The sequence below is a fragment of the Diadema setosum genome, chromosome 22 (genome assembly GCF_964275005.1).
Source record: "Diadema setosum chromosome 22, eeDiaSeto1, whole genome shotgun sequence".
Taxonomy (NCBI): domain Eukaryota; kingdom Metazoa; phylum Echinodermata; class Echinoidea; order Diadematoida; family Diadematidae; genus Diadema; species Diadema setosum.
In genome coordinates, this window is record NC_092706.1 from 26,291,647 (window position 1) to 26,316,347 (window position 24,701).

Here is a 24,701-nt window from a genome sequence, read left to right on the forward strand (position 1 = left end):
ACGCAGCCCCATCTTATCTTTGTAGCCTTCTATCCCGACGTAATGTTATATATCCCACCAGACATGTCCTAACAAATCAGTTTTATTTACCTAAGCCAAAAACAGATAATAAGAAACGTTCCTTCTCATACTCCGCTTGTAAAATGTTCAACTCACTACCAATTTTCGTTCAATCATCCCCTTCATTACCAGTGTTCAAGAAACGCCTCCGGCTTCACCAGTCTATCTTTTGATTTAGTTATTATTTCATATGACCACCACTTGTATTATGTCGTATTATGTTTTCATTTGTTTTCATTTGTTTTTGTTTTGTTTTATTTTTTCTATTTGTATATATGTTACCCGATATTATTTGTAATTCGTGTTTGATTTTGTAACCTTTGTATGTGATGCAGGGCTCCCTTGCAAAGCAGGCCATTGGGTCTCTGAACGGGACAACCCTGCATTTAAAGAAAACATGAATAAATAAATAAATAAATAATATTTGGTGGCCTGACCTCCAAATCATATGATTTTCAACGATAATGGTGGCCCCAGATCTACCGGGATTAGCGTATGAAACTTTGAAATTCTCTAACTTTATCATGTCAGGTTCAATTCTGATGAAACCTTGACTCTAATGTCCCCTTATGTCATCTTCTATCCATTAGAGCCGACTCAAACGTACTTTTACGTGTCTAGGTTGGGTTCGCAGTTATGGTGTCGTCGACACGGTTGTATACTGTCAAAGTGTATGTATCTCGGTCATACGTACTCTTGAATCCACCAGCATCCACAGTTTTTTTTTAATTATTATTATGATAGAGTATAATAGGCTTATTGTTTGGCTCTAAAACACGCGATCATTCACTTTTTTTTTTCTAGCATGAACATGAAATAGGTTGACTATTTAGGCACCCACGCAAGCTCTTCAGGAAGATGGAAGTGGAAAAGATGTCTTTTGCAGTCATCTGGCCATGACAATTGTGCTCGGTTCGTTTGTTCCAGGAGGATACATGCTCTTATCGAATTGGAGATCAGAGCCGAGGCCTTGATATAGGATGATCATCAAGCCTGTACAACAATATCTAAAAAAAAAAAAAAAAAAAAAAAAAAAAAAAAAAAAACTATAGAAAAACTATTTGAAAAAAATCATATGCAAGAGCATTGTGATGACACATGGCATTGTCGTTATAGAATTCATGTCTAACCCAGTAAATAAGACCCATTGTCACTACTCAAATCCTAGGAAACACACACACACACACACACACGTATATAATATAAAATTATTTATGTGTACGTAATATGATACATATACACATACATAATACATATTTATACGCATATCATATATATATATATATATATATATATATATATATATATATATATATACATATATATATATATATATATATATATAGTGTGTGTGTGTGTGTGTGTGTGTGTATGTATGTATATGCCTACAGAAATACACATATTATATGTACTTATCAAGTATCATAAATTCATGTATTGGACATCTCTGTAGTCTCCATGCGCTCAAATAATAGATAAAGAAATGAAAAGTAGGTGATAGGTACACATTCAATTGTTTTTTTCATCTTGGAGTTTCTCTAAAAAAGCTTCCATACAGCTTTTTTAGAAACGGCTTTACATCCGACATTTTTTTTTTAGTCTGCATCCTTCAGGTATAATCTGTCAAACTGAACGTGACCCATAGAATTTTGTATCGATCTTTGGAGAAACCAGAAGTGATATGGACGAAGATCTTAAAGGACAAGTTCACCTTCATAAACATAAGGATTGAGAGAATGCAGCAATGTTAGTAGAACACATCAGTGAAAGTTTGAGGAAAATCGGACAATCGATGCAAAAGTTATGAATTTCTAAAAATTTTGTGTTGGAACCGCTGGATGAGGAGACTACTAAGGCTCGTAATGTCATATGAGTACAACAGTATAAAGAAAATGTAAAGAAAATTCAACATATTTTCACTTTTTTGCATAATAAAAGAGCACTGGACTTGCCTATTTCTAAAGGCAATGGGAATTATATTACCCATAACTTATGTCAGTAACGATTCAAGGGAATGTGTACTTTTTTCAAAAGATGAAATTTTGTGAAATTCTCTTTATATTTTCCTTATAATTATTGTTGTACGCATGTGACATCATACACAGCAGTAGTCTTCTCATCCAGCGGTGACTGCACAAAAACTTCAAAAATTCATAACTTTTGAACGGATTGTCCGATTTTCCTCAACCTGTATTCATTTAAGAACAGGCGCGGTGGAGCACCCCAATTATCTCGCAGAAATCCATCGGCAGCCGAGCCTCATTTGCATAAAGTAAACAACATGTACTCGCGTAGTTGAGAAAAAGTAAACAACTTCTCAAGCTAATAACAATTTCAGGAAACCTATTTTCGGATTAAAATTGAGTTAGTTTGAATTTGAAAACATGTCCGAATATGCACATATAACATATTAAAGGATTTGACAATGATAAAATGTGAAATTTTAGCGAAAACCTGGCGAGCAAAATTACCAAAAATATGCCTCGAAAATCATCCTAAAATTCACGAAGTGTGATTGCGGAACAAAAGCGCCATTCAAACAAAGTACACCGAAATTTATTTATCTGCTTGCATTTTAAATTTCATACCATAATATTCCCGGCCATGGTTGTGTCGGAAAAAAACAGAAGGTGATGTCAAAAATGACACGAACGCAAAGCGTACAGGTCGGTCCCATGTATAATTAATCGCGTCACTGTGGCGTTGCATGTCACAGCACACACAACGCATTGCTGCATGCAGCGTGCGCGGCAGCAGCTCAGCAATCACCGCCGTGCGACACTCAGCAAAATTGACTGCGTCACATGCAAACCAACAATGAGCACGAAATCCTGAATCTCACGTACCACGCATGCCCAATATTACGGGAAAAGAAATGACGTCATTTTCAATTGTTTCGCCGACTACAATTTTCTATTCCAAACCCTGTAGAAACAAGTTGATTTCTCAAAAAGTACAGGTGGTACAAAGCGAAAACTTTCACCATATATGGATTGAGGCCTGATGAACTTATGTTGCCAGTTTCGGACACATTGGAGCCCGGCCATAGTCCAGTCGGAAAAAAACAGAGAGCATGTTTTGCGAGAGGTGATTTTCAAAACGCTTTAATATCTCAAGTTCTAGTACAGCAAATTTCATAATTTTTTCATCAAAAGGAAGGTTTTTAAAAACTTAGATAGTGTGGGAAGTTTGAGTTTACTAGCGGCACGCATAGCGGCACAAGGAGAAGGTAAAGATTTGACTTTTTCATGCACACAGTTTCGGGCAGCCGTGGATGCCCGTTGGAAATTCAAAAAGAACGGGGCGATAATGAGATGCAAATTGGGGTGCTCCACCGCGCCTGAGAAGGCTGTAAAACTTCACCTCCTTAAGCAGTATTCCCCAGGATAACATTCTGATTCCTTTATTGTATTATAATCAAAATGTATATGAAAATGTACGTGGTACATGATGCATGTATGTGTGCATACATACACTTGTATATCGATCTATTTATCTGTCCATATTATGAATATGAATATATGTGTATGTATAGTATAGGTACATCATGTATATTATATGAGCATGTATATGTATGTGTACGATGTGCCTTACCATTACTGCGTACATAGAATAAGCACGATATATTTCATTCCATATCAGATAACAATATGTATAGGATACTTTGTATTCACACATTATTATTTTCATAGTGCGTATTCGGTCAATACTCCGGCAAAGGCAACTGAACGTGTAAACTTTAATATCATTATCATATTGTATTTATCATCATTACTATTATTGTAAAGTAGTTGGAGTGGTACACATACACTCTGTAACTTTCCCTCTCCCCCCTATAGTCCAGGCTAGGCTCCATAGAAAATGCACCTAACCTTGTTTTTTGATATATACAATGTTTTTTGATGGTTTCTTGTCAATTCGAGGGTGCTGATTCCAAATCCGATTGATGCCACTCGCGTAACCTTGAGCATTTTCGGCAAAATGCAAAAATCCAAAATGGCAGCCAGATATGCTAATTTGGCCATGATAATCCCAGTTATGTCAATTTTATGACCAATTATTCCATCAAAGTTTTTTAAATTTTTGTTCCTTGAGTAATTCTACTTGCACATGCAAAAAATCTTTCATTTGAAGAGGTACATTTAGTATTTTAAGCTTATTTTCAATTCAAAATGGCCGCCACTCCTACACTCATGTACTATATGAATGGCAAAAAATATGCATAGAAATAGAAGACGAATTTTCAGTCACATACCTACGCTTTTATCAAATTTTGCATGTGCCATGCAAATCTCATGAGTGCCACTAGCAAAACAAGCAGACAAACAAGCAAACAAAAGGAAAATGTATTGTTTTTAGGCTTATTATATTCTTCTTCATACAAAACTTGAAAATGGATGCCACCCACATACCCCTGCACAATATGAACGGCAAAGTGTTAATGGAAAAAAAAAACAAATTTTCTTTTCTTTTTTTTCTGTCACCCAGGTACACTGTTTCTCAATTTGTGTGCTGATTATAAATCAAAGGATTGTCAATAACAAAAGCTGTTTTATTCTTTGATGCAAACATCCAAATTTGCTACCTCAATCTGAATTTTTCCCAAGAAATTTGGAAAAAACCCACCAAAGCTTGAATTGACGCCAACATCAACATCGTTTATCAGGAATTATTTGACATTAACAATTTGATAAAAGGCTGAATCCTAGATGATGACACAAATGAAATTTCCAATTACCTTTCCTGTTCTACATTATCTAAAAGCGATATCATACAAACTTTTCAGTCCCCTCACCCGAGAAAGAACATGAGGCAGGGGAAAGTGGAAAAAAGGGACCACCTCACTTCCTGTTGTCAAATCTCTGAAATGAAAACAAGGCCCAAAAGTTTTTCATGTTAACCTAGCTGAACTATATAAGGAAGATGTATTCTACCATCATTTTTTTTTTTCTGAGTGAATGTGTTTGCGTATATGATGTCAAGACAGACTCTGAGATCTGTACAGTGCTGCCTCATTCTGAAAGCAGTGTTATAACAACTTCACACTGCTTGTCCTTAATCTTCAGCACTCAGAGACTACAACTCTCCAGCTTTCGACGGGAGATCTCCCGCCGAAAGCCCGTTTTGAGAAATCTCCCGTTCTCCCGCTTGAGATTTACTTTCTCCTGCCCTGGCTCTGTGTCTCCCACTTGAAATGATTTCTTACTTTGTGTGTTCGTATATTGAAAAATAAGCCTTAGATAGCACAAGAGAACACTAAGAACCCTATTAGAGCTTCCAGAGCTCAAGCGGGCCCTGGACCCCGGCCGCAGGGAACTTCGCGCTCGTGATAATATATGCGCTTCGCGCACATCAGGTTGGAGTCTCCCGTTTGCTAGGGGTTTCAGGCGGGAGAATCTCCAGATCAGAAGGTACTTGGGGTTGGAGTCTCTGAGCACTTGCAGATTCAGGATTGCTCTAGGTAACCAGACCAGCAGTGTTAGGACTCTGAATGATGGCCTCCTTAATGGTGGCTGTAAACTAACTCCACTAGAGCTCTTTTTACCATGGTGACATAACATTCCCTTCACGTAGGAAGTTTGCAGATGATCTTGCCTTTACGTCTCATAGAAAGTCCTTGGATGACATGAGCCGAGTACTGACCCATCTCAAGACAATAGAGAAGTTCTTCACTTTCTGGAGACTTTGCCCCAACCTTTATTAGATTATCATCCGACCCATGCCTTCCATCTTAGTAACCATCTTGCCAATGCTATGTTCAAGGTAGCCCTCTGTGGCAAGCCTTCCAAGCATAGGCTAAGGAAGTCTACCCTCCTTCACTGGCACTCGATCACTCTCTCTCACGCTGGAAGGAAAGGATGGCAAGTGTCACCAGTGCTGTCAACGCATACCCTGACCTTCCAAACACGATAGCATGGGGGCATTTCATGAAGTGTTTTGTCTGAAAAAATTGTCTGACAAATTTGCTCTCAGCCAATCAGATGCAAGGATTTTAGTAGCTTATAACAGTTAGTCAAAAAGAGAAGATCTAACAAAACGCTTCATGAAATGCCCCCTTGAACAACCTGCCATCAATGCGTCTGAAATCCCACAAGCCTAGATTTCCCTCCCGTAACTTGAAAGCTTTGACCCCAAAACCGCTTGGTGAAGATGCTGGTCTGATGTCATCTTTGACACCACCTAAGTTACCTACAACACTTGTCTCTGGCCTGGCAACAAAGCCATAGGGCTTCAACGGGTGGTGATCAAGCAAGTCTTTATGTCTTCATTCTGTTTCTATGGCAAATAATCGCCCTCTGACCCCTGAGGAAGTGCTGAACATCACCAGATGTGGTTTCTATTAGAGCAATTGCAGGACTCATATGCATCTTTAGCCTAAAAATTCTGCAAATTTGGGGCTGATGTCACCTGCTGCCAAACATCCAATTAAAGGGTTCTTTAAAGACAATAAAAATTACAGTTTTAGTTTTAAGACAAGACTGAATGAGATCATGATGTCAAAGTGTATCTAATTATTATCAACACCTGGGAACTGTGAGACAACTGAAAGAGGTATCTCACATTGCTCCTTGGTTGATGTTTAATGAATAGTTTGTACGGTATTGCGTTTAGACAGTTTCGTTTATGCCTTCACCAGTTTTTGTCGTTTTAAGTCAAGAAGAAAATCAAGTTTACTCTATAATATCAAGGCGGTACTTCTAAATTATATCATATCAAAGTGATGGAGGTTATGATCCATTTCAAACTCGCCTCCCTCCCCCCGCCCCCAACTCCTTGCTGGAAAAAAAAAAATCTATAATGTAAAAGGTTTTTAGGTGTGTCATTAATGTCCGGTATGTTTTTGTCGGCAACCATATCTCTGCACTTACTGTATAGGATTTTCTGTACTTTGTTAATATGGTTATAGGGGAATGTATATTAAAAGCTTTGTTTTCTAGATTCCCTTCCATTTTCAACATTATTTGATAAATACCATGCATCTAGGCTTCTTAAGATATTGTGTTAGTATTACATTTTTATATTCAACCTGCGTGTAGAATATGACATTATATTGCTTTCTTGCAAGACGTTTAGTGAACTTATATTCGTTGTTGAGACAATATGAAATAGATAAGAAATTGTGTTAAACATAATATCAAATGCTGAAATATACATGTAGGCCCGTTATATTGTAAGTGACACGCAACATATTTGTATTACACATGCAACACTTTATGACAGCGTAGGTACGGGACTGGAAACACAGTAAATTTGTTCTATATTCCCATGCATTATGTTTTGCCATTCATATAGTACATAAGCATAGGAATGGCGGCCATTTTGAATAAAAATGAGCTTTAAATACTAAATGGACCTATATGAAATGAAAATTCTCTTGCAAATGCAGATGGAGTAACTCTAGGAACAGAAATGTACAAAGTTTGGTGGAATAATTTGTCATATAATGCGCATTATTATATTTATCACGGCCGAATTAGCATATCTGGCGGCCATTTTGGATTTTTGCATTTTGCCGAAAATGCTCAAGGTTACGCGAGTGGCATCAATCGGATTTGGAATCAGCACCCTCGAATTGACAAGAAACCATCAAAAAACATTGTATATATCAAAAAACAAGGTTGGGTGCCTTCTAGCCTGGACTACTACCCTTCCCTATTTCTCTCTTTCTCTATTCCCTATTCTATCCAGAGTAGGTAAGCATATAGTCTCCATACCGTCAAGCCTCGGCTTATTTTGGAGACCGTTCTGTTTAAGTTCCATAAGCTGTTTATATTTGTCTTGTATAATTGTACTAAAAACTATGTGTCGATATACTGTTTGTCATAAATGACATGTACATAATCATATCTGATGTAACGGAATTAAGCAGAAATAAATTCAAATTCAAAATTCAAACCTTTCAATGACGTGTTCTACTAATATTGCTACATTCTCTCAATCCTTATGTTAATGAAGGTGAACTTGTCCTTTAAATTAGTGGAAAAGAGTGTATTCATGCATCAATTTACATAGATAGACGAAGGCAGAACATTTCAATCATTCTAAAGTAAGGCATAATAGTTTGTAATCAAACCACCGAGCTTCCGCCCGACAGGCAGTGTTGGTTCTAATCCCTATAGATCGCTGCATGTTTCAGTTGTATAGAACCAACACTTGCTGTCGGGTGGGAGCAAGTGTTGGTTCTGAACTCCGGACACCTGTCCGGAGTTCAGGATTTCGTAGGTTCGAATCCTGCTCAAATATGTAGGCCCATGACTTCTTTTAGCATGGCTACTACTAAAACACTGATTAATTCATTGTTTATTTAGTCGATGTAGGACAATTTTGTCAATCAGTTGCAATGAAAACATTTCGACCGAAGAATTTCATGAATTTGACGTCGCTTTTGGTAAATGTACGCCTTTTATACCTCTTTGCTTTAATTCTTTTGCTTCTTTTCCTTCCGAAGTCAACAGTTTAATATTGGTACATATAGAGGAGTGTATAGTCATTACTTGCATCGGTAGAAAGCATCGATCGCTACCAAATTTTTCGAACGTTAATACCCTTCTTGAAAACAACCAAAAAATGAAACCCAAAACAGCAGCATCACCGACAACAATAGGCAACAGAACAACCAGCATGGATATAGATGTTTTACTTTGACTGATAGATTAATAATAATAATGAACCATTTTCACTATAAATCTTCGGCTATTTCATAACTCCATGGCTAATGATTGAGTAAAAAAACAACAACAACAAAAAACCATGTGAATTCTTTCCTCTGTAGTTGTCATGTCTGCAAAGTGATAAATGTCCACGTAAAGCTGCTGTTGTAATGTCATTCTGAGTACGATGTAGCTTGTTGATATAGGGGAATGAAATAACTGAAATGAAATTTTTTTTTTCTTCCAGTGACATTAACATTATCTTACTTGTGGCTTTTGCGCGTGTGCGGTCCAAAATTTGATGTACCAACCGGCCGAAGATTATAGTATTATGCCATCGGGATCTATCTATACAAAAAAGCCCAACAATTTGTGTCTATCTACAGACAATTTTACCGACTTGGATAACATCTATAAAACAATTCAAGTAATTTACAGATTTGAGATTAAACTCTCGAAGCGCTTCTAATTCTCATATGATTTCTTTGTTGATTTCTTGCCGCAAGATTTTAACCAATGAAATGCTGATCTTTTGAATTCAGGATTTATAATGCATTTTATGGTTGTCTAACCCCTCCCCTCATCACTTGGCTTGACCTCTTTTCTGCAGGTCTCTTCTCTACGCGAATGCTATTTGCCGTCATGTCTTTCATTGGGCTCTCCTGTCTGTACATCATGCGCATCAATATGAGCGTTGTCATGACGATCATAGCACGGACCAATCACAGCGAGCTTTCAGGGAATGACGTCATAAACTCCTCCCACGAGGTGTGTCCCGACCCTTCGTCACAGGAGGGTTTTAATAAAACTGAAATGTCACATTCCCAGGTATGTGAAATTCTGCAACATTCTCGTTTTTTTTTTTGTGTGTGTGTGTTCTTGTCCAGATGGATAAATCATAAATAAAGCATGCAATAAAATTTACCAACAACAAAATTCAAAGAAAAGCAAAGAGAATTAATGTTATCGTCTTAAACTGATGTGCAGGACGGATGTTCGGGACATTTTCTTTTTGATACAGATACGCACACATGCACGGACATTGAAACGCGCACAAACGCGTATACACAACACACATAATTGTCCTTGTATTTGTTGTGATCCTTTTGTAATTTCTGTAATATGTTAAAAAAAAAAGTTATAAATTATTGCCTCAAATCATATTAGTAACTGGTGCTTTGTTCGTAACTTCAGTCAATCCACATTCGGTATTCATTTACCTCAATACTTCACTATCGAAGAGAGTGATTATTGTGGGGTCATCATCCCACTTGACCGACTCCCACGAGTCATACAGCCCACGAGTTCGACATTGAAAACAGGTCCATGAGTCATACAGCTCACGAGTCATACAGCCCATGAGTTCGACAGTAGGTAAACAAAGCCCATGAGTTCGATACAAGGTAAAAACAGCCCACGAGATCGACAGATGCAACACGGGGCTTAATGTGTCGGTATCGTGGGCCTAGTTAGCTTAGTGTCGAACTAATGGGTTGTATGACTCGTGAGCTGGATGACTCGTGTGATGTGTGACTCGTGGGTGTCGGTCTCGTGACATGCACCCGTTATTGTTAGCTCGTTTTGGAATACAGTCTCAATGTTGATGAAATAAATCCCAAAGGTCAAACAGGTCAAGCATGTATGAAATGATAAATCTTACAAACAACGTGCACCCAACACAGCAAGCCAAGTTTCAATGGAGTAGCCACCTGCAAGAACTCCTCCTCGGCGCTTACTTCATCGGGCAGACCATCGGCACAATACCTTCCGGGTGGCTCTCCGATCGCTTCGGGGGAAAGTGGCTGATGGGAGTGGGTGCAGGTGTGTCCGCTCTCATGAACATCGCCGCTCCGCTGGCAGTCGAAGTCAGCGTGCCCTTATTCTTCCTCACGAGGTTCATCTCTGGGATGGCCGAGGTAGGGAGAACTTCTTGCACAACCACAGGGCAGGTGGAACGGGAACGAGGGGGTGGGGGGGGGGGGGAGGCCTGGGGTTCGGCCCCAACTCTTTTGCACCCGTACATAGGAATATATATTGTGCCACCACACGTATATATATATATATATATATATATATATATATATATATATATATATATATATATTATTATTATTCCTTTGAGCCCGGTTTTGCGCCGAAGACCTGTGGTTTTTGTTTGTTTGTTTGTTTGTTTGTTTGTTTGTTTTTTCATCTAATTTCAGAATAAATCTACATTTGTGACAATACGCTAACATTCAAATCTGTAAGCAACCGTGACAGCAGTCAAAATCCCGTTCCTCACTGATAAAGAAACTTAAAAGAAACCAAGGCCCAAACATAAATATGGAATGAGTTTTAGCAGCACTTATTAGTAGAACACATCGTTAAAACTTTGAATATATCTTTCGGTGGCCCGATCGGGCAAGTAATATTCAAAATCGAGCGTTACTTTTGCTTTTATTTCGGGCCATTTCGGGCCATGATTTCAAAATAAAAGATTTTAGTGGCCTGAACGGGATACCAGGTAAAAACGGTTGTGTCGAGCCTTGCGTTTTTACATTTATCCAACAATAATACAACATGCAAATTCGAGATATTAATATGTAATAAGGGCTATGGGCATGTATCCAATATTGAATAAGATCACTCTTAACTGTCATAAATCTCGTAACTCGTAACTGCCATAAATCTTTTGAATATACAGACGACGTCATTTCCGGCAGCTAACACGCTGGTCACCAAATGGGCACCGGAAAACGAAAGAACCAAGATCATTCTCCTCATCACGTCAGGTAAAAGCAGTATCTCTGAATCTAATTATTCAGATTTTACATTTGACTACCTCCTTTACATTTCCACTCTCACTCACCATCCCCCCTCCCTTAATTTCGTATGTTGAAGTCAGATTAGTTAGGCTAATATATAATGTCGTATGGTCCTATGCATAAATTGTAGTCTCTTCAACGTCCTCTATAGAACTGTGTATCCTCGAGAAAAACAAATAACTAGTCACACAAGAAGGAACTAGACGCAGTTTTTTTTTTTTTAACAGAAAGTGGCATCATGTGACCAACCTCATGAATGTGATTTGTGACGTATACGAACTGAGTCGAAATCACGCTCAGCATCTGCTAGCTTTCGATTCGGATAGGAGAGCGAAGCTGCGTGCAGCGCAAGCAGCTGAGACGCAGGCATGACAAGTGGTGCAAGCGCATCATGCATGCATACTATATGTAGCATGGAAAAGCATTACGGGCCCAGCGATAGCGGTATAGGTCCTGTCTCACTGGACGAGACCTGGGGGTGTTTCATCAACGTTTGTCAGCGCTGACAACTTGAATCACCATAGTGACAGTCAGTGACCAGAGCATCTCAGCCAATCAAAACCAAGGATTTTGCTGAAATTGGTCAGCACCGACAGTTGTCAGCGCTGACAAGCGTTGATGAAACACCCCCTGGCCGCTACTCACGCGCTTTCACCAAGATGGCGACTCCAGGGGCCCGTTTCATAAAACTTGTCATCAGTGACAACTTGTCATAGATGTGACAAGCTACTGAAATCCTTGCATCTGACTGGCTGAGAGCAAATTTGTCGTAGAAATATGGCAGTTGTCACTGATGACAAGTTTTATGAAACGGGCCCCAGCGCGACATTCGAGACGTCTCCACCACGTCTCCATGACGTCTCCAAGACGTCTCCACTCACATCGTCACCTTACGTCATAACCACGGGTCTCCGCAAGGTTATAGAGACGTCGCGGACAAAAAAAAGGTCGTCTTCGAGATGTCTCCGCTACAGGGCTCACACGGGTAAATAATTCCCCATAGAGACGTGTGTTAAAATTCAAAATTGAAAAAAAAAAAACCTCTAAAATATCTGGGAGAAATGAAGTGTTTCATCTTCATTAACGTGGAACAAGTGAGATATTTCCTTTCATCCATCAAATTACCAAGGCTGGTTCTTCAGCTCAAACTCTGTCGAAGGGTCCGCAAAGGGAGACTACGAGTTCTTTTCACTCAAAATATCACCTATTTTTCGTACATGCACCCAATGAAATATAGTCCCTTCAAATCCCATGAGAAAAGCTTTCATCTTCCAACCAAAATGCAGTTTGTAGAGGAATTCATACTCAGTATCTGCAGCTATTCAGTTTTTTGCCAATCTGCATTATTGATTTTTAATCAATTTTTTTTTCTTCATTTATTTTGGTATCTTTGGTACGAATTTGTGAAGGAGTCTGGGACATTCCATTTCATTTACAGGTGTGAGCCCTATAGACCAGCTACAGACTTGAAAAGCGCTGGACATCTCGTCTCGTCATTTATACGTCGTCACAACTTCGTGAAAGTGCGCCACAGGCGGTGAAAGTATCATAGCCATGTTTCCAAGATCATTTCAAATTTCAATGCAATGTATTTTTCATTTATTCTTCCACAGAACATTTGTAACTGCCAAAAAGAAAAAAAATCTCTTTACAAATTCGTATCAAATGGTATAAAAGTCTAAAACCCAAGAAATAACCACAAAATATCAAGAATGATGAAACTTATCATCACTCTATGACCTTCGGAACTTTTCGGCCCTTTCGGAATAACGAACTTCTCCTCTTTTCCCTTCACCCACCATGAACAGGGTCGGGACTCGGGTGTGCATGCGGGCTAACCCTCTCTGGACTTGTGTGCTCACAGCTCGGCTGGGAGGCGTCGTTCTACGTTTTTGGTAAGGTGATGGTGTCGTCAGACGATTTCAAATGGATCTATATATATATATATATATATATATATATATATATATATATATATATGGGCCAGCAGTTTTCCTTAAAGCGAACGCAAACCCAAAGAGCAATGTAGCTTGAGTGAAAGTAGCAACATTAGTAAAACACATCAGTGAAAGGGAAAATCGGACAATCGATGCAAAAGTTATGAATTTTTAAAGTTTTGGTGTTGGAACCGCACGAGGTGACTACTAGAGGTTATGACGTATGAGTGGACAACAATACAAAGAAAATATAAAGAAAATTCAACAAAAAATCACTTTTCTAGCATTATGAAGGAACACTTGACTAACCGCTTTCAGAAAGCAGGGAGAATAGCTACCCTTAACAAATGTCAATATCAAGTTGATGGAATTAGTAATTTAATTGTCATGAAAAATGAATTTTTGTGGGATTTTCTTTATATTTTCTTTATATTGTTGTCCACTCATACGTCATGACCTCTGGTAGTCTCCCCATCCAGCGGTTCCAACACCAAAACTTTAAAATTCATAACTGTTGCATCGATTGTCCGATTTTCTTCAAACTTTCACTGATTTGTTCTACTAATGTTGCTGCTTTCACTCAATCCACATTGCTCTTTGCGTTTGCGTTCCCTTTAAATTGTTATCTCATTTTCCTTTTATATCAGGCAGCTTAATTTCTTTTTTGTGCCAACAAAGTTTCAACTCAAAAGATCTCAGCGGCCCAAACAGGCTACCAGAGAAATTATTCATGATAATACAATCTTGTTCATTTTTTCTGTGATATTGAAGGAATTTTGATGTGTAAGTGTACTTTCTCACAAATACTCCCATATCAATTAAGGGAATAGAATAGTCTTAGTATGTACCTTCTTTTCTTTTTGTTGCAAACTTACAAATATTCCATTAATGCTGGGACAGTAGTATAGAATATAAGTTTGACGACTTTAAAAATCTTTTCTCGTTGCTAGGAATGTTTGAATTGATTACGTGATATTTACCTGGAAATTTTGGAAGTGAATCTAGTGGACTCCCGTTACAACAAATTTCTTGGGACTGGCAGTTCTTTTTCGTTATATCGAAATTTCGTTTTAGCCCAACAAATAAACAATAAAAAACATAGACAGGAAATGTTTGGGCTTGAATTTATTCTTCGTTGTAACCGGAATTTCCTTATAACCGTGTTCGCTAAAACGGGAGTGCATTGTACCCACAGACAAAAAAGTGCAAAACTCTATACGAGCCCTATACTGGCAAGAACACAGTGTCCCAAAGTGTGAGAAACACAGTGTGAACATAATGTGAACACAATGTGAACACATTGTGAACGCACTGTGAACACGATGTGAAATCTCTTCACATTGACACATTCGAGCGCTTTAACAGTGTGAGTACATTGTGAATCATCAATTCACAATGTGACACAGAACTTTCCATGTGAACACTCTGTGAAAACCAAACCACAGTGTGAAATCATCTCCACACTGTTAAATTGGAGCGTTTTCACATAGTCGACTATGTGACCGCACAGTGAACACACTGTGGGACACTGTGTTCTTTCCAGTAAGGAGAACTGATGTTTTCCGCTGCTTAACATGCCTTTAAAAAGTACAGCAACAACGACGACGAGAGAAAACTGTCATCAATTCCAAATACTCGCTCTTGGCAGTTTGCTTGGGGGATTTATAAATGGTGCTCTCTCTCTCTCTTTTAATGACACAGACATATCACGACGTGCTATGTGTTCCCATATGGGGCAATGCACTTTGATATGTTCCTGGGGTGATACTTCGGAAATTTGCGGATAACTATATTTTTGTGCGGGGGTTGCGTTCAGTAGAACGGTTAACTCTATGCATGCCAGGGACTTTGGACAGTGTGTAAGATGCAATGGTGTTTTCGGTGCCAATCGGCCACTTGAAATGCACAAAGGGTTAATCATTCTCATGTACGCTTTTGGTATGGATGTAAACAGACTCAGAGGAGCAAATCTGACACAATAGGACAATGCAACGCTTTGCATTTATGTTTTTTTCCTTGTTTGGATTCTGTATAGGATCCATGAGTCTGGCTTGGGCTCTTCTTTGGTCTGTTGTCGTGTACGAAGAACCGAGTGATCATCCATGCATATCGAGGAAAGAGAGGGAGCTCATTGAAACGCAACGCATTCGTGCCTGTGACAAAACGGTTTATATTGCTCATTTGATTTTTACAAGCAAAAAGTGCAGTCTCAACATATACATTTTACATTTTCACACGTAAGTCTGCATACGTATGTGAAGAGGTAACTTACACACAATATGACATACACATACACTAATGACAACACTTAATAATTATTATGTGAATAAAATCTGAATGTTCAAAGTAATCATTCTTGCGTCGAGTTGCCTTCATTGCAACTTATTGATAAACTGCCCTTTATAGACGTAAACTTGCCAGTCAGATGCAATAAACCAAAGAAATCTACGCAAGAATCGTCAATTCGAATAAATACGCAGTAGGCCTATACCCGTCGCTATAAAGCTGGTATCTCACTGAGCGGCGAACGTTTGCGAACGTAGCGAATTTGAGATTCGCCAACTTTTCTTAGGAATGTTTGCGAAAAATCAAAGTTCGCTTCTGCCATTAGCGACAGTTAGCGACTTTTAGCGATGTTTAGCGACAATTAGCAACACTTTAGCGAATGTTTGCGAAAGTGTTTGCGAACACAGGTGGCGACTATTAGCGAATGTTAGCAAATGTTAGCGGCAATTTTGCAAATGTTAGCGACAATTTTGCAAATGTTAGCGACAGTTTTGCAAATATTAGCAACTGTTTGCAAATCCTTTGCGACAATTTTGCGAATGTTCTTGGACCTAGAAAAGTACCAGGCGATTGTGTATAGTAAGACCCATAAAACGACATAAAACCTTCCACTGAATTCAGATCTCTTGTGCTAACCCGTTCAAGATGGATTTCCAGGATATGGAAATAAATTTCTGCCAAGAAGAGGCTCAAGGTGTTGCTATCCTTGAAGAGCTGCTTTGTCAGGCTGCTGCTACAGCTATTCTCTCTAAAAAAGAAAGAGTGAAAATGTTCACTCTTGAAGAAGTGAATAACAGAAAAGAGTGAGTTTCAAGTGAAATTAGAGTGATTTTGGACTGAAAATGTTCATTTTCACTCATTTTGGAGTGACTTCAGGGATCACTCCAAGATTTTCGAGTGATCCCTGAGGTCACTCCAAAATGAGTGAAAATAGATATTTTCACTCAAAATTCACTCCAATTTCACTCAAAACTCACTCTTTTCTGTAATTCACTCCTTCAAGAGTGAACATTTTCACTCTTTCTTTTTTAGAGAGTTGTGCAGCATAAGAGAAATAAAATAAAGAAAAACAAGAAAGGAAGAAGAAAAGAAAGAGAGTCAGAGAGTGCTTGTTGCAGAGGACAGACTTTAGTCAATATGAAAAGCTTTTGAAGCAATTACAATCATGATGGAGATGTCAAGAGCTTCAAGAACTTTCTTAAAGAGGAACGTCTGTTTCATAAGCTTTTATATAGGAACCATGTGGTTACTTGTTCGCTAGCAGTGGCGAATCATATAAAAACGTTAGCGACACCGTATTACGACCGTTTGCGAATTCTTACGAGTGTTTTGCGAATGTTTGCGAATGTTTGCAACTGTTAGCGAAAATACAAATTCGCAAAGGTTCCAAAGAAATTTTGAACATGTTCGAAATTTTGAACACGTTCAAAATTTCTTTGCGACAAGAAAAACTGTTTGCGACAATAAAAACCGTTTGCGAACTTTCTTGCGAATGTTAACGAACCTTTTGCTACCGTTTACGAACCCTGGCGAATTCCCAAATTCGCTAGGTTCGCAAACGTTCGCCGCTCAGTGAGATACCCCCTTTAAAGGATCAGAACCATTTACCGGCTAGCGTATCGGGCGAAAGCTGTGTAGTATAGTCAAGCACAGTGGGTGACATCTGTCTTGCAATCAGGCCTTCTTTGGTTCGAGTCCAACGCGGCTATAATTATGCCCATGGATTTTATCATAGCTATACTATCAAAACAATGAATAGTCGGTGTTTATTTAGATGAAGGCCATTTTCCAGTCAGCTGCAATAAAGTCTGAATAATCTTTTTTGGTATAGAGTCCAGAGAATGGCTGTGACAAATTGTTTGTCGATCCATAAAGTTACTTGTGCTCTACAACAGTGTCTGATGTTCCTGAAACTTTCGCGCGCGTCTTCCTTGTGGAAATTAGTCAAACAACCCTCACGTTGGAAAATTAGGAATTTTAGTTGGATTTTGAAATTTGAAATTCATTCCAATATAATATCATGGGATTTCTACGACTACAATGGCATGGCTTTATACGCTAATGTGGCATGAGAACTTACGATTCCATTAACACCCAAATCAACACTTGTCACTGAATTAGACAGTGATTTCATTTTGACGGTCAGAAACATGCACTTACACGCTGAAAACGGTTCAACAATTTACTCTATAAAAACTCTGTAACGCAATAGGGTGATAGTATATGTTATATACACATATACTTATATATATGTGTGTGTGTATAATGTATATGTATATACATTCTAAATTATATGCATTATATATCATGACACAAATTCATTGTTTTTTTTACTTTTTCTTTGTTTCGTTTATTTCTGTTTTTTTTTTCTTCCGTGACCCATCCAGACGTCATCGATACCTCTGTGTTCCATTTTCATCTCGCCGAGGGCTGCAGCATATAGCATCTGCATGTTGACCCTGGCGGGAATGGTATCGTTGACTCTCATGACCAACATTCCTCTCTTTCTGAAGCGCGTACTCAGACTCGACATATTCAACGTAAGTCCAACCCAGAAATAGATTGAAGTAGATTATTGCTTCCCATTTGATAAATCGCTCAGTTTCTTCTCGGGGCTTGTTGAAGTTGCCCCGGCCTTTGATATGTTTGCTTGTTGCACTCACTTGTAACTCATTGTTGCAATTCAAACAGAATGTTAGTACAAATCTCACCGCAGTAAAGTGGTACAAAGACAGAAAGTACTTGAGTGGGGAAGAACAAAAAAATATTTCATGTCTCAACTCTCAAGCTTGGGAATGTATTTTGAAGCATTTTTTCCACTACTTGTCAACTATTCGTGATGTCCGTTATTCCGAAGGTTCGGTAAACCCAAAATGGGATAATGTTTGTTATTCCGCAGGCTTGTTAATCTGAAAGTGAAATCAGGTTCGTTATTTCGGACGTTCGTTTATTCGAAAATAAAAAGAATGTGCGTGCTGACAGACCCTCGAAATTACGAACCTTTTTCACTTCTTTTTGTGAACTTGTTTGTCGACCCGGAGACCAGAATTGCCTGTGAATTGACTCTTCGGCAGAATCCTTTTCGTTGTTCTGTATTGAATGCATTAACAGCATTTCTTCTTTAGAAGGCACCATTCACAGGAATTAATTAGATAATCTTTACATTGCGGATACTTAACTGAGTAAAGAACCAGTATGTGTGATTGTACAAAAATAATGACCTTTTCTGCCCATGTGCGAAGTGGAAACTAATTTCGATTCGGGACGCTTTTCTTTTTCTTTTTCAATTTGCACCCTCATAAGGCCGGTAGCGCGAAACCTTAAAGGTAGGGGATACCTTTTACAGACCTCCCAAAATGCAGCAAAACATTAAATATGAACCTCAGGGGACTTGTTTAGGCCACTGCTGAGAATTTTGGAAGTCAACAGTTATCTACAATTTGAATAATGCACAAAACTCAACTACTCAGTAGTTCTGTGTGTCAGCCACACTTTAGCCTTTTTGTTGCAGTCTTCTGTATTTTTTTTTATCTATAAACACAATTTTAAAAGTATAAGAGCTGATGTATAGAGTGTGTGGCAAGAATGTATATAGAAATGTTCGTAAGTTTTGATGAACTTTCTTCACAAAATATACATGATGGACACACATGCAGTGCATGGGTCTGCAAAGGTAGCCTAGTAATGTACTGGAATTTACGGTGAGCCCCGAAAAAAATTCAATTCAGAATCTAACGGTCAATAAAAATGTACTAAATGTTACCTTCCACTTTCAATACTTTATGGGAGTTTCTAAAATGATACTCTCTTCAACATACCACTGTATTTATACAACTCTTTATTTAAGGCATGCAAATGGTATTCCCTACCTTTAAAAAGGGGCATTTCAGACGATTTCCATAATTTCTCATCATGTAGTACATAAATCGACAGCTCCATGTATAGATTTGTGGAATTTATTGTGGTCCTTGAGCAGAGAAACAATGCTCTGAAAAACCTTAAACAAATTACACCGAACAATGATGATGACATAGTAGCCTCACATATTTCAAAAATGTAGCAGTGTAATTCCCACTACAATACTGCTAGCTCACCTTTGTATAATCTATGCATGTCTTTTTCTTTGTTCTGCTTCCTTGAGCCCCAACTCATGCATTCTTATAGTGAGTCTATCATGTCATCATCCTTGTTCATTGCAATTTGTTATAAATTTTGAAAACATTATTATTCTTCATCCTAATCATTATAAATCCTGAAACTCTGTACTCAGTATAACTAATTCATAGTTGTTCAAATGAAAAATCTGAAAATCATCCGTAGGTCTCCTTTAAATCGCGAAAGTCCATGCAAACTGCCTCACGTTAAGGCTCGCCAGTGCCGTCTACAACGCCACCAACGACGAAATATTAGTATTTTTTTCATTGACTGTACCGGGCTCACACCTCTAAATAAAATGGAATGTCCCAGACCCCTTCACAAATTCGTACCAAAGATACCAAAATAAATGCAGATAAATATTCATTAAAAATCATTTATGCAGTTTGGCATAAAAGTGAATAGCTGCAGATGTTGAGTATGAATTCCTCTACAAACTGCATTTTAGTTTGAAGATAAAAGCTTTTCTCATGAAATTTGAAGGGACTATATTTCATTGGGTGCGTGTACGGAAAATAGGTGATTTTTTGAGTGAAAAGAACTCGTAGTCTGGCTTTGCGGATCCTTGGACAGAGATTGAGCCAAAGAACCTGCCTTGGAAATTTGATGGATGACAGGGTATAGCTCACTAATTTATCCAGGTTAGTGAAAATGAAATACCTCATTTCTCCCAGCTATTTTACAGATTTTCTTTTTATTTGAATTTTAGCACACGTCTCTATGGGAATTATTTACCCGTGTGAGCCCTACTGTGTTTTACAGAAAGCTGGACGAAGACCGTCCGGGCAGTGGACTATAGTGGCACAGTGAGCAGGCTTGTAGACATGCCGTACCATATTCTATTGTAGTATTAAGAACTTTTACAACTGATAAGTCGTTTCAAGCACAACGCTCAAGAAATATCGCAAGCATACCTCCTCTGATAGAAAGTCCGTTTTACTGTTGTAATCACCACCACCACCACCACCACCATCATCATCATCGTCATAATTGTCATTGTCACTATATTTGCTGTCCTTATATACAATCGTCATTATTATACTGTCAAATATTGTGGCTGATAATCATTTAGATCGGCCTGATGGGGGCGCTACCTTACTACCTGTTTTGGCTGCTCATGCTGCTTGCATCGTGCTTTTCGGATTACGTGATACATAGGAACTACCTCACCAAAACTCAGACGAGAAAATTGATGATAAATACGGGTAAGATTGGAATTCAGTATATTGTACAGACAGTACACTCAATTTCATTTCTTTCTTTCTTTCCTTTTTCAAGATGACGTCAGTATTAAGCGGTTGATATTTCAGTTTGCCTCAACTCTTTTTTTTTTTTTTATTTAGATGCATGGAAGTGCTTGTGTGTTGTACCTGTATTGCCTATATGATGCGGTTTTTGGAATTCTCGAGAAGTAAATAGTAATCCGCCATTTTGTGAAGTTATTCATTCATTTATACATTTTAGCGCAGTACTCTGTACTGCACAAAAACACATTGGTGAAAGTAATCTCTGTAGTGCTCTGTGGAAGATAATTTTGTTGCAATAATGAGCTTAGCAGTGTTATAGTGCAGCATCATAACATCAGCACTTGCGTTGCAGGGGAAATTTGTGCACTTATCTAACATCCTACTCTCTGTCTTTAGGCGCCGTAATCGCAGCGGGCTCGCTGATCGCTATCTCGCACGCCGGATGCGACCATCGCTTCGTCGTGGCCCTAATGACGACCGGCATGGGCGGCGTCGGTATCGCTTACTCCGGGAGTTTTGCCAACCCGTCTGACTTGGCTCCAGCCTTCGCCGGTACGGTGTGCGCTGTCGGCAACCTGCTCTCTGTCGCCTCCGGGTTCGCCGGTCCAGTCTTCGTCGGTTTCATGACAGAGGATCAGGTAAGAGTCACGGACGCGATGCCATTCATCGGATGTAAGAGGTTCGAATCCCAACCTTGCAGTAGTTGCCCTTTGGGGAGGCACTTTATCCTCATTGCCAAGACGTGCAATGGAGATTTAACGGCGTCGGTCCTGTGTATATAGTATATTCTATATGTACATGAAAGAACCCTCTTGTAAAGAGTATAGAGATATCCGCTGAAATTGTCAAACGCACAAAAACTCGGGTGGTGAACAGAATGATGGTGAAGCCTATCTGTCACAGTCGCCAAGTTGATTTTTTTTTCGCTCCCTTTGCATGCTTTGAAATCGCAAAAACCGCCAATTTTTCAACTATTGTCGTTGTTTTAACAATGATAATCTTTAACATTTGCCAATGAAATGTCCCATAATTATGTGCAAAAAAAAAAAATGAGTACATCCGTTTGGAGGAAGTTTTGGGTTAAACACCTTACATTTTTAAAAACTTCTGGGGACTATACGCTTGATTCAGGCTTTATATCTTGAGGTGGCGTTTGGTATCCGAGAAGGGTAAGCCATATCAAAGATCAAGCCTCGACACCTCACCCCCTCCTCCTTTTATCGAAGCCCAAACTGTAGTCTTTCAAGCATAGAGAGTATTGTTCTGCTAGTCTATAGAGCTTTAGAAAATACTTTTTGAGCGAGTTATCAGATATGCGACTTTCACTTACTGTATAATGCGCGTGATTCGTATCTTTACGTGATGTTCACACATCACGCAAAAGACCTGCATAATAAATATGCTTCTCCAGTATTTTTTGGGAGGTGCTAGTTTTAGTTGAACTACATTATTCCGTAACATTAGGCCTTATTTTGTGAGAACAATAATTGAATTACTCGAGAAAAAAAAAGATGATTAGTTGATGAAAGTATTTAGCTTTCTATCACCTCGTACTTTGATAAGGCATTTAGTTTTAAGACAATTTCCTTTTATTCTGGTTCAATAAAACAATGTATTATCATGTTTATAGAGAGACATAAAAACAAATGTTTTATCACGATGCTCACCATCTGATTAGGACCTCCATGTAGCATATAAAACATAATATTGCATTGAAAATTTACCATACACTGATAGGCCTACTTCTCCCGTAGACTGTTACTTGTATACAACGGCGTAGCCAGGATTTGATCTTAGGGGGGGCGGTTAGTCTGCGAGGGAGCGAAGCGACCGAGCCCGAGCGAGCGGAGCGAGCGAAGGGGGGAGGGTGTGGGAGGGGGGTGTCCCCCCTCCCACGGTAAGAACTTTTTGCATTTTGATGTTGTAAATGGTGCAATTTGATGCATGTTTTTGCGCGTTTTATCGACGTGAAACAGTCCCAATTGTTTAAGGTAGCAGTATATTTTGATGTAGATTATTATTGAACAATTTGCCTATAAAATGGTATAATTTAAACACACTTCTTATATTGATTCTTTGCAGTAAGTAAGAACTTTTTGCATTTTGATGTTGTAAATGGTGCAATTTGATGCATGTTTTTTCTCGTTCTATCGACGTGAAACAGTCCCACTTGTTTAAGGTAGCAGTATGTTTTGATGTAGATTATTATTGAAGAATTTGCCTATAAAATGGTATAATTTAAACACACTTCTTATATTGATTCTTTGCACTGAATATCATGAACGCGACTGAACCCGAGCGAGCGGAGCGAGCGAGGGGGGAGGGGAGGGTGTGGGAGGGGGGTGTCCCCCCTCCCACGGTAAGAACTTTTTGCATTTTGATGTCGCAAATGGTGCAATTTGATGCATGTTTTTGCTCGTTCTATCGACGTGAAACAGTCCCACTTGTTTAAGGTAGCAGTATGTTTTGATGTAGATTATTATTGAACAATTTGCCTATAAAATGGTACAATTTGAATACACTTCTTGTGTTAATTCTTTTCACTGAATATCATGAACGCGACTGAACCTGAGCGAGTGGAGCGAGCGAGGGGGGAGGGGAGGGTGTGGGAGGGGGGTGTCCCCCCTCCCACGGTAAGAACTTTTTGCATTTTGATGTTGTAAATGGTGCAATTTGATGTATGTTTTTGCGCGTTTTATCGACGAGAAACAGTCCCACTTGTTTAAGGTAGCAGTATATTTTGATGTAGATTATTATTGAACAATTTGCCTATATTAATGGTACTTGTGTTAATTCTTTGCACCGAATATCATGAACGCGACTGAACCCGAGCGAGCGGAGCGAGCGAAGGGGGAGGGGAGGGTGTGGGAGGGGGGTGTCCCCCCTCCCACGGTAAGAACTTTTTGCATTTTGATGTTGCAAATGGTGCAATTTGATGCATGTTTTTGCGTGTTTTATCGAGTTGAAACAGTCCCACTTGTTTGAGGTTGCAGTATATTTTAGTGTAGATTATTATTGAACAATTTGCCTATAAAATGGTATATCATTTAAACAATCTTCTTGTATTAGTTCTTACACTGAATATCATGAACGCTGTCTGCAGTTCAGCAATCAAACAGAAAAAGCATGCACACGAGGGTGTAAATAGGGGCATATCCCTCCCACACGAAGGTGATTTTGCGTTTTCAGACCTGAAATTCAGCGATCTGGTGCAGATTTTCGGTGCAATACTTTTTCATCGAAGTGTTAAAATCACGGAATTTAGCTCTTATTCCGAATGTGCACCATCTGTGTGTATGTATAAAGTCTAGTGAGGTAGAGCTTAGGGGAAGGGGGATTCCCCCTCCCGCTCGCGGAGCTTTTGCGTTTTTAGAATTGAAATAAAGCGATCTGGGTACAGCCACAGTCTACTTCTATGCATGGCGGAAGGGGGGGGGGGGGGGGCGGGCGAGCAGGGAGAAGGCGTGGGCGAGTGTTATCTCCACCCTTCCCTTCCGATGGAGCTTTTGCCTTTTTAAGGTTGAAATTGAGATATCTCGTATACGCATATTTGATGGAATC

At 38.9% G+C, this 24,701-nt stretch overlaps 1 protein-coding gene across 1 annotated transcript in view; it reads left to right on the forward strand.

The window, feature by feature from the left end:
- The window catches only part of LOC140245259 (sialin-like), a 33,916-nt gene that overhangs the window by 8,483 nt on the left and 732 nt on the right, over positions 1–24,701 (forward strand). The window contains exons 2-9 of the mRNA XM_072324843.1: positions 9,322–9,539; positions 10,394–10,627; positions 11,395–11,482; positions 13,324–13,410; positions 15,488–15,618; positions 18,126–18,278; positions 20,966–21,098; positions 21,537–21,778. Coding sequence (XP_072180944.1) covers positions 9,322–9,539; positions 10,394–10,627; positions 11,395–11,482; positions 13,324–13,410; positions 15,488–15,618; positions 18,126–18,278; positions 20,966–21,098; positions 21,537–21,778 — 1,286 coding nt within the window. The remainder of the gene's footprint in view (positions 1–9,321; positions 9,540–10,393; positions 10,628–11,394; positions 11,483–13,323; positions 13,411–15,487; positions 15,619–18,125; positions 18,279–20,965; positions 21,099–21,536; positions 21,779–24,701) is intronic.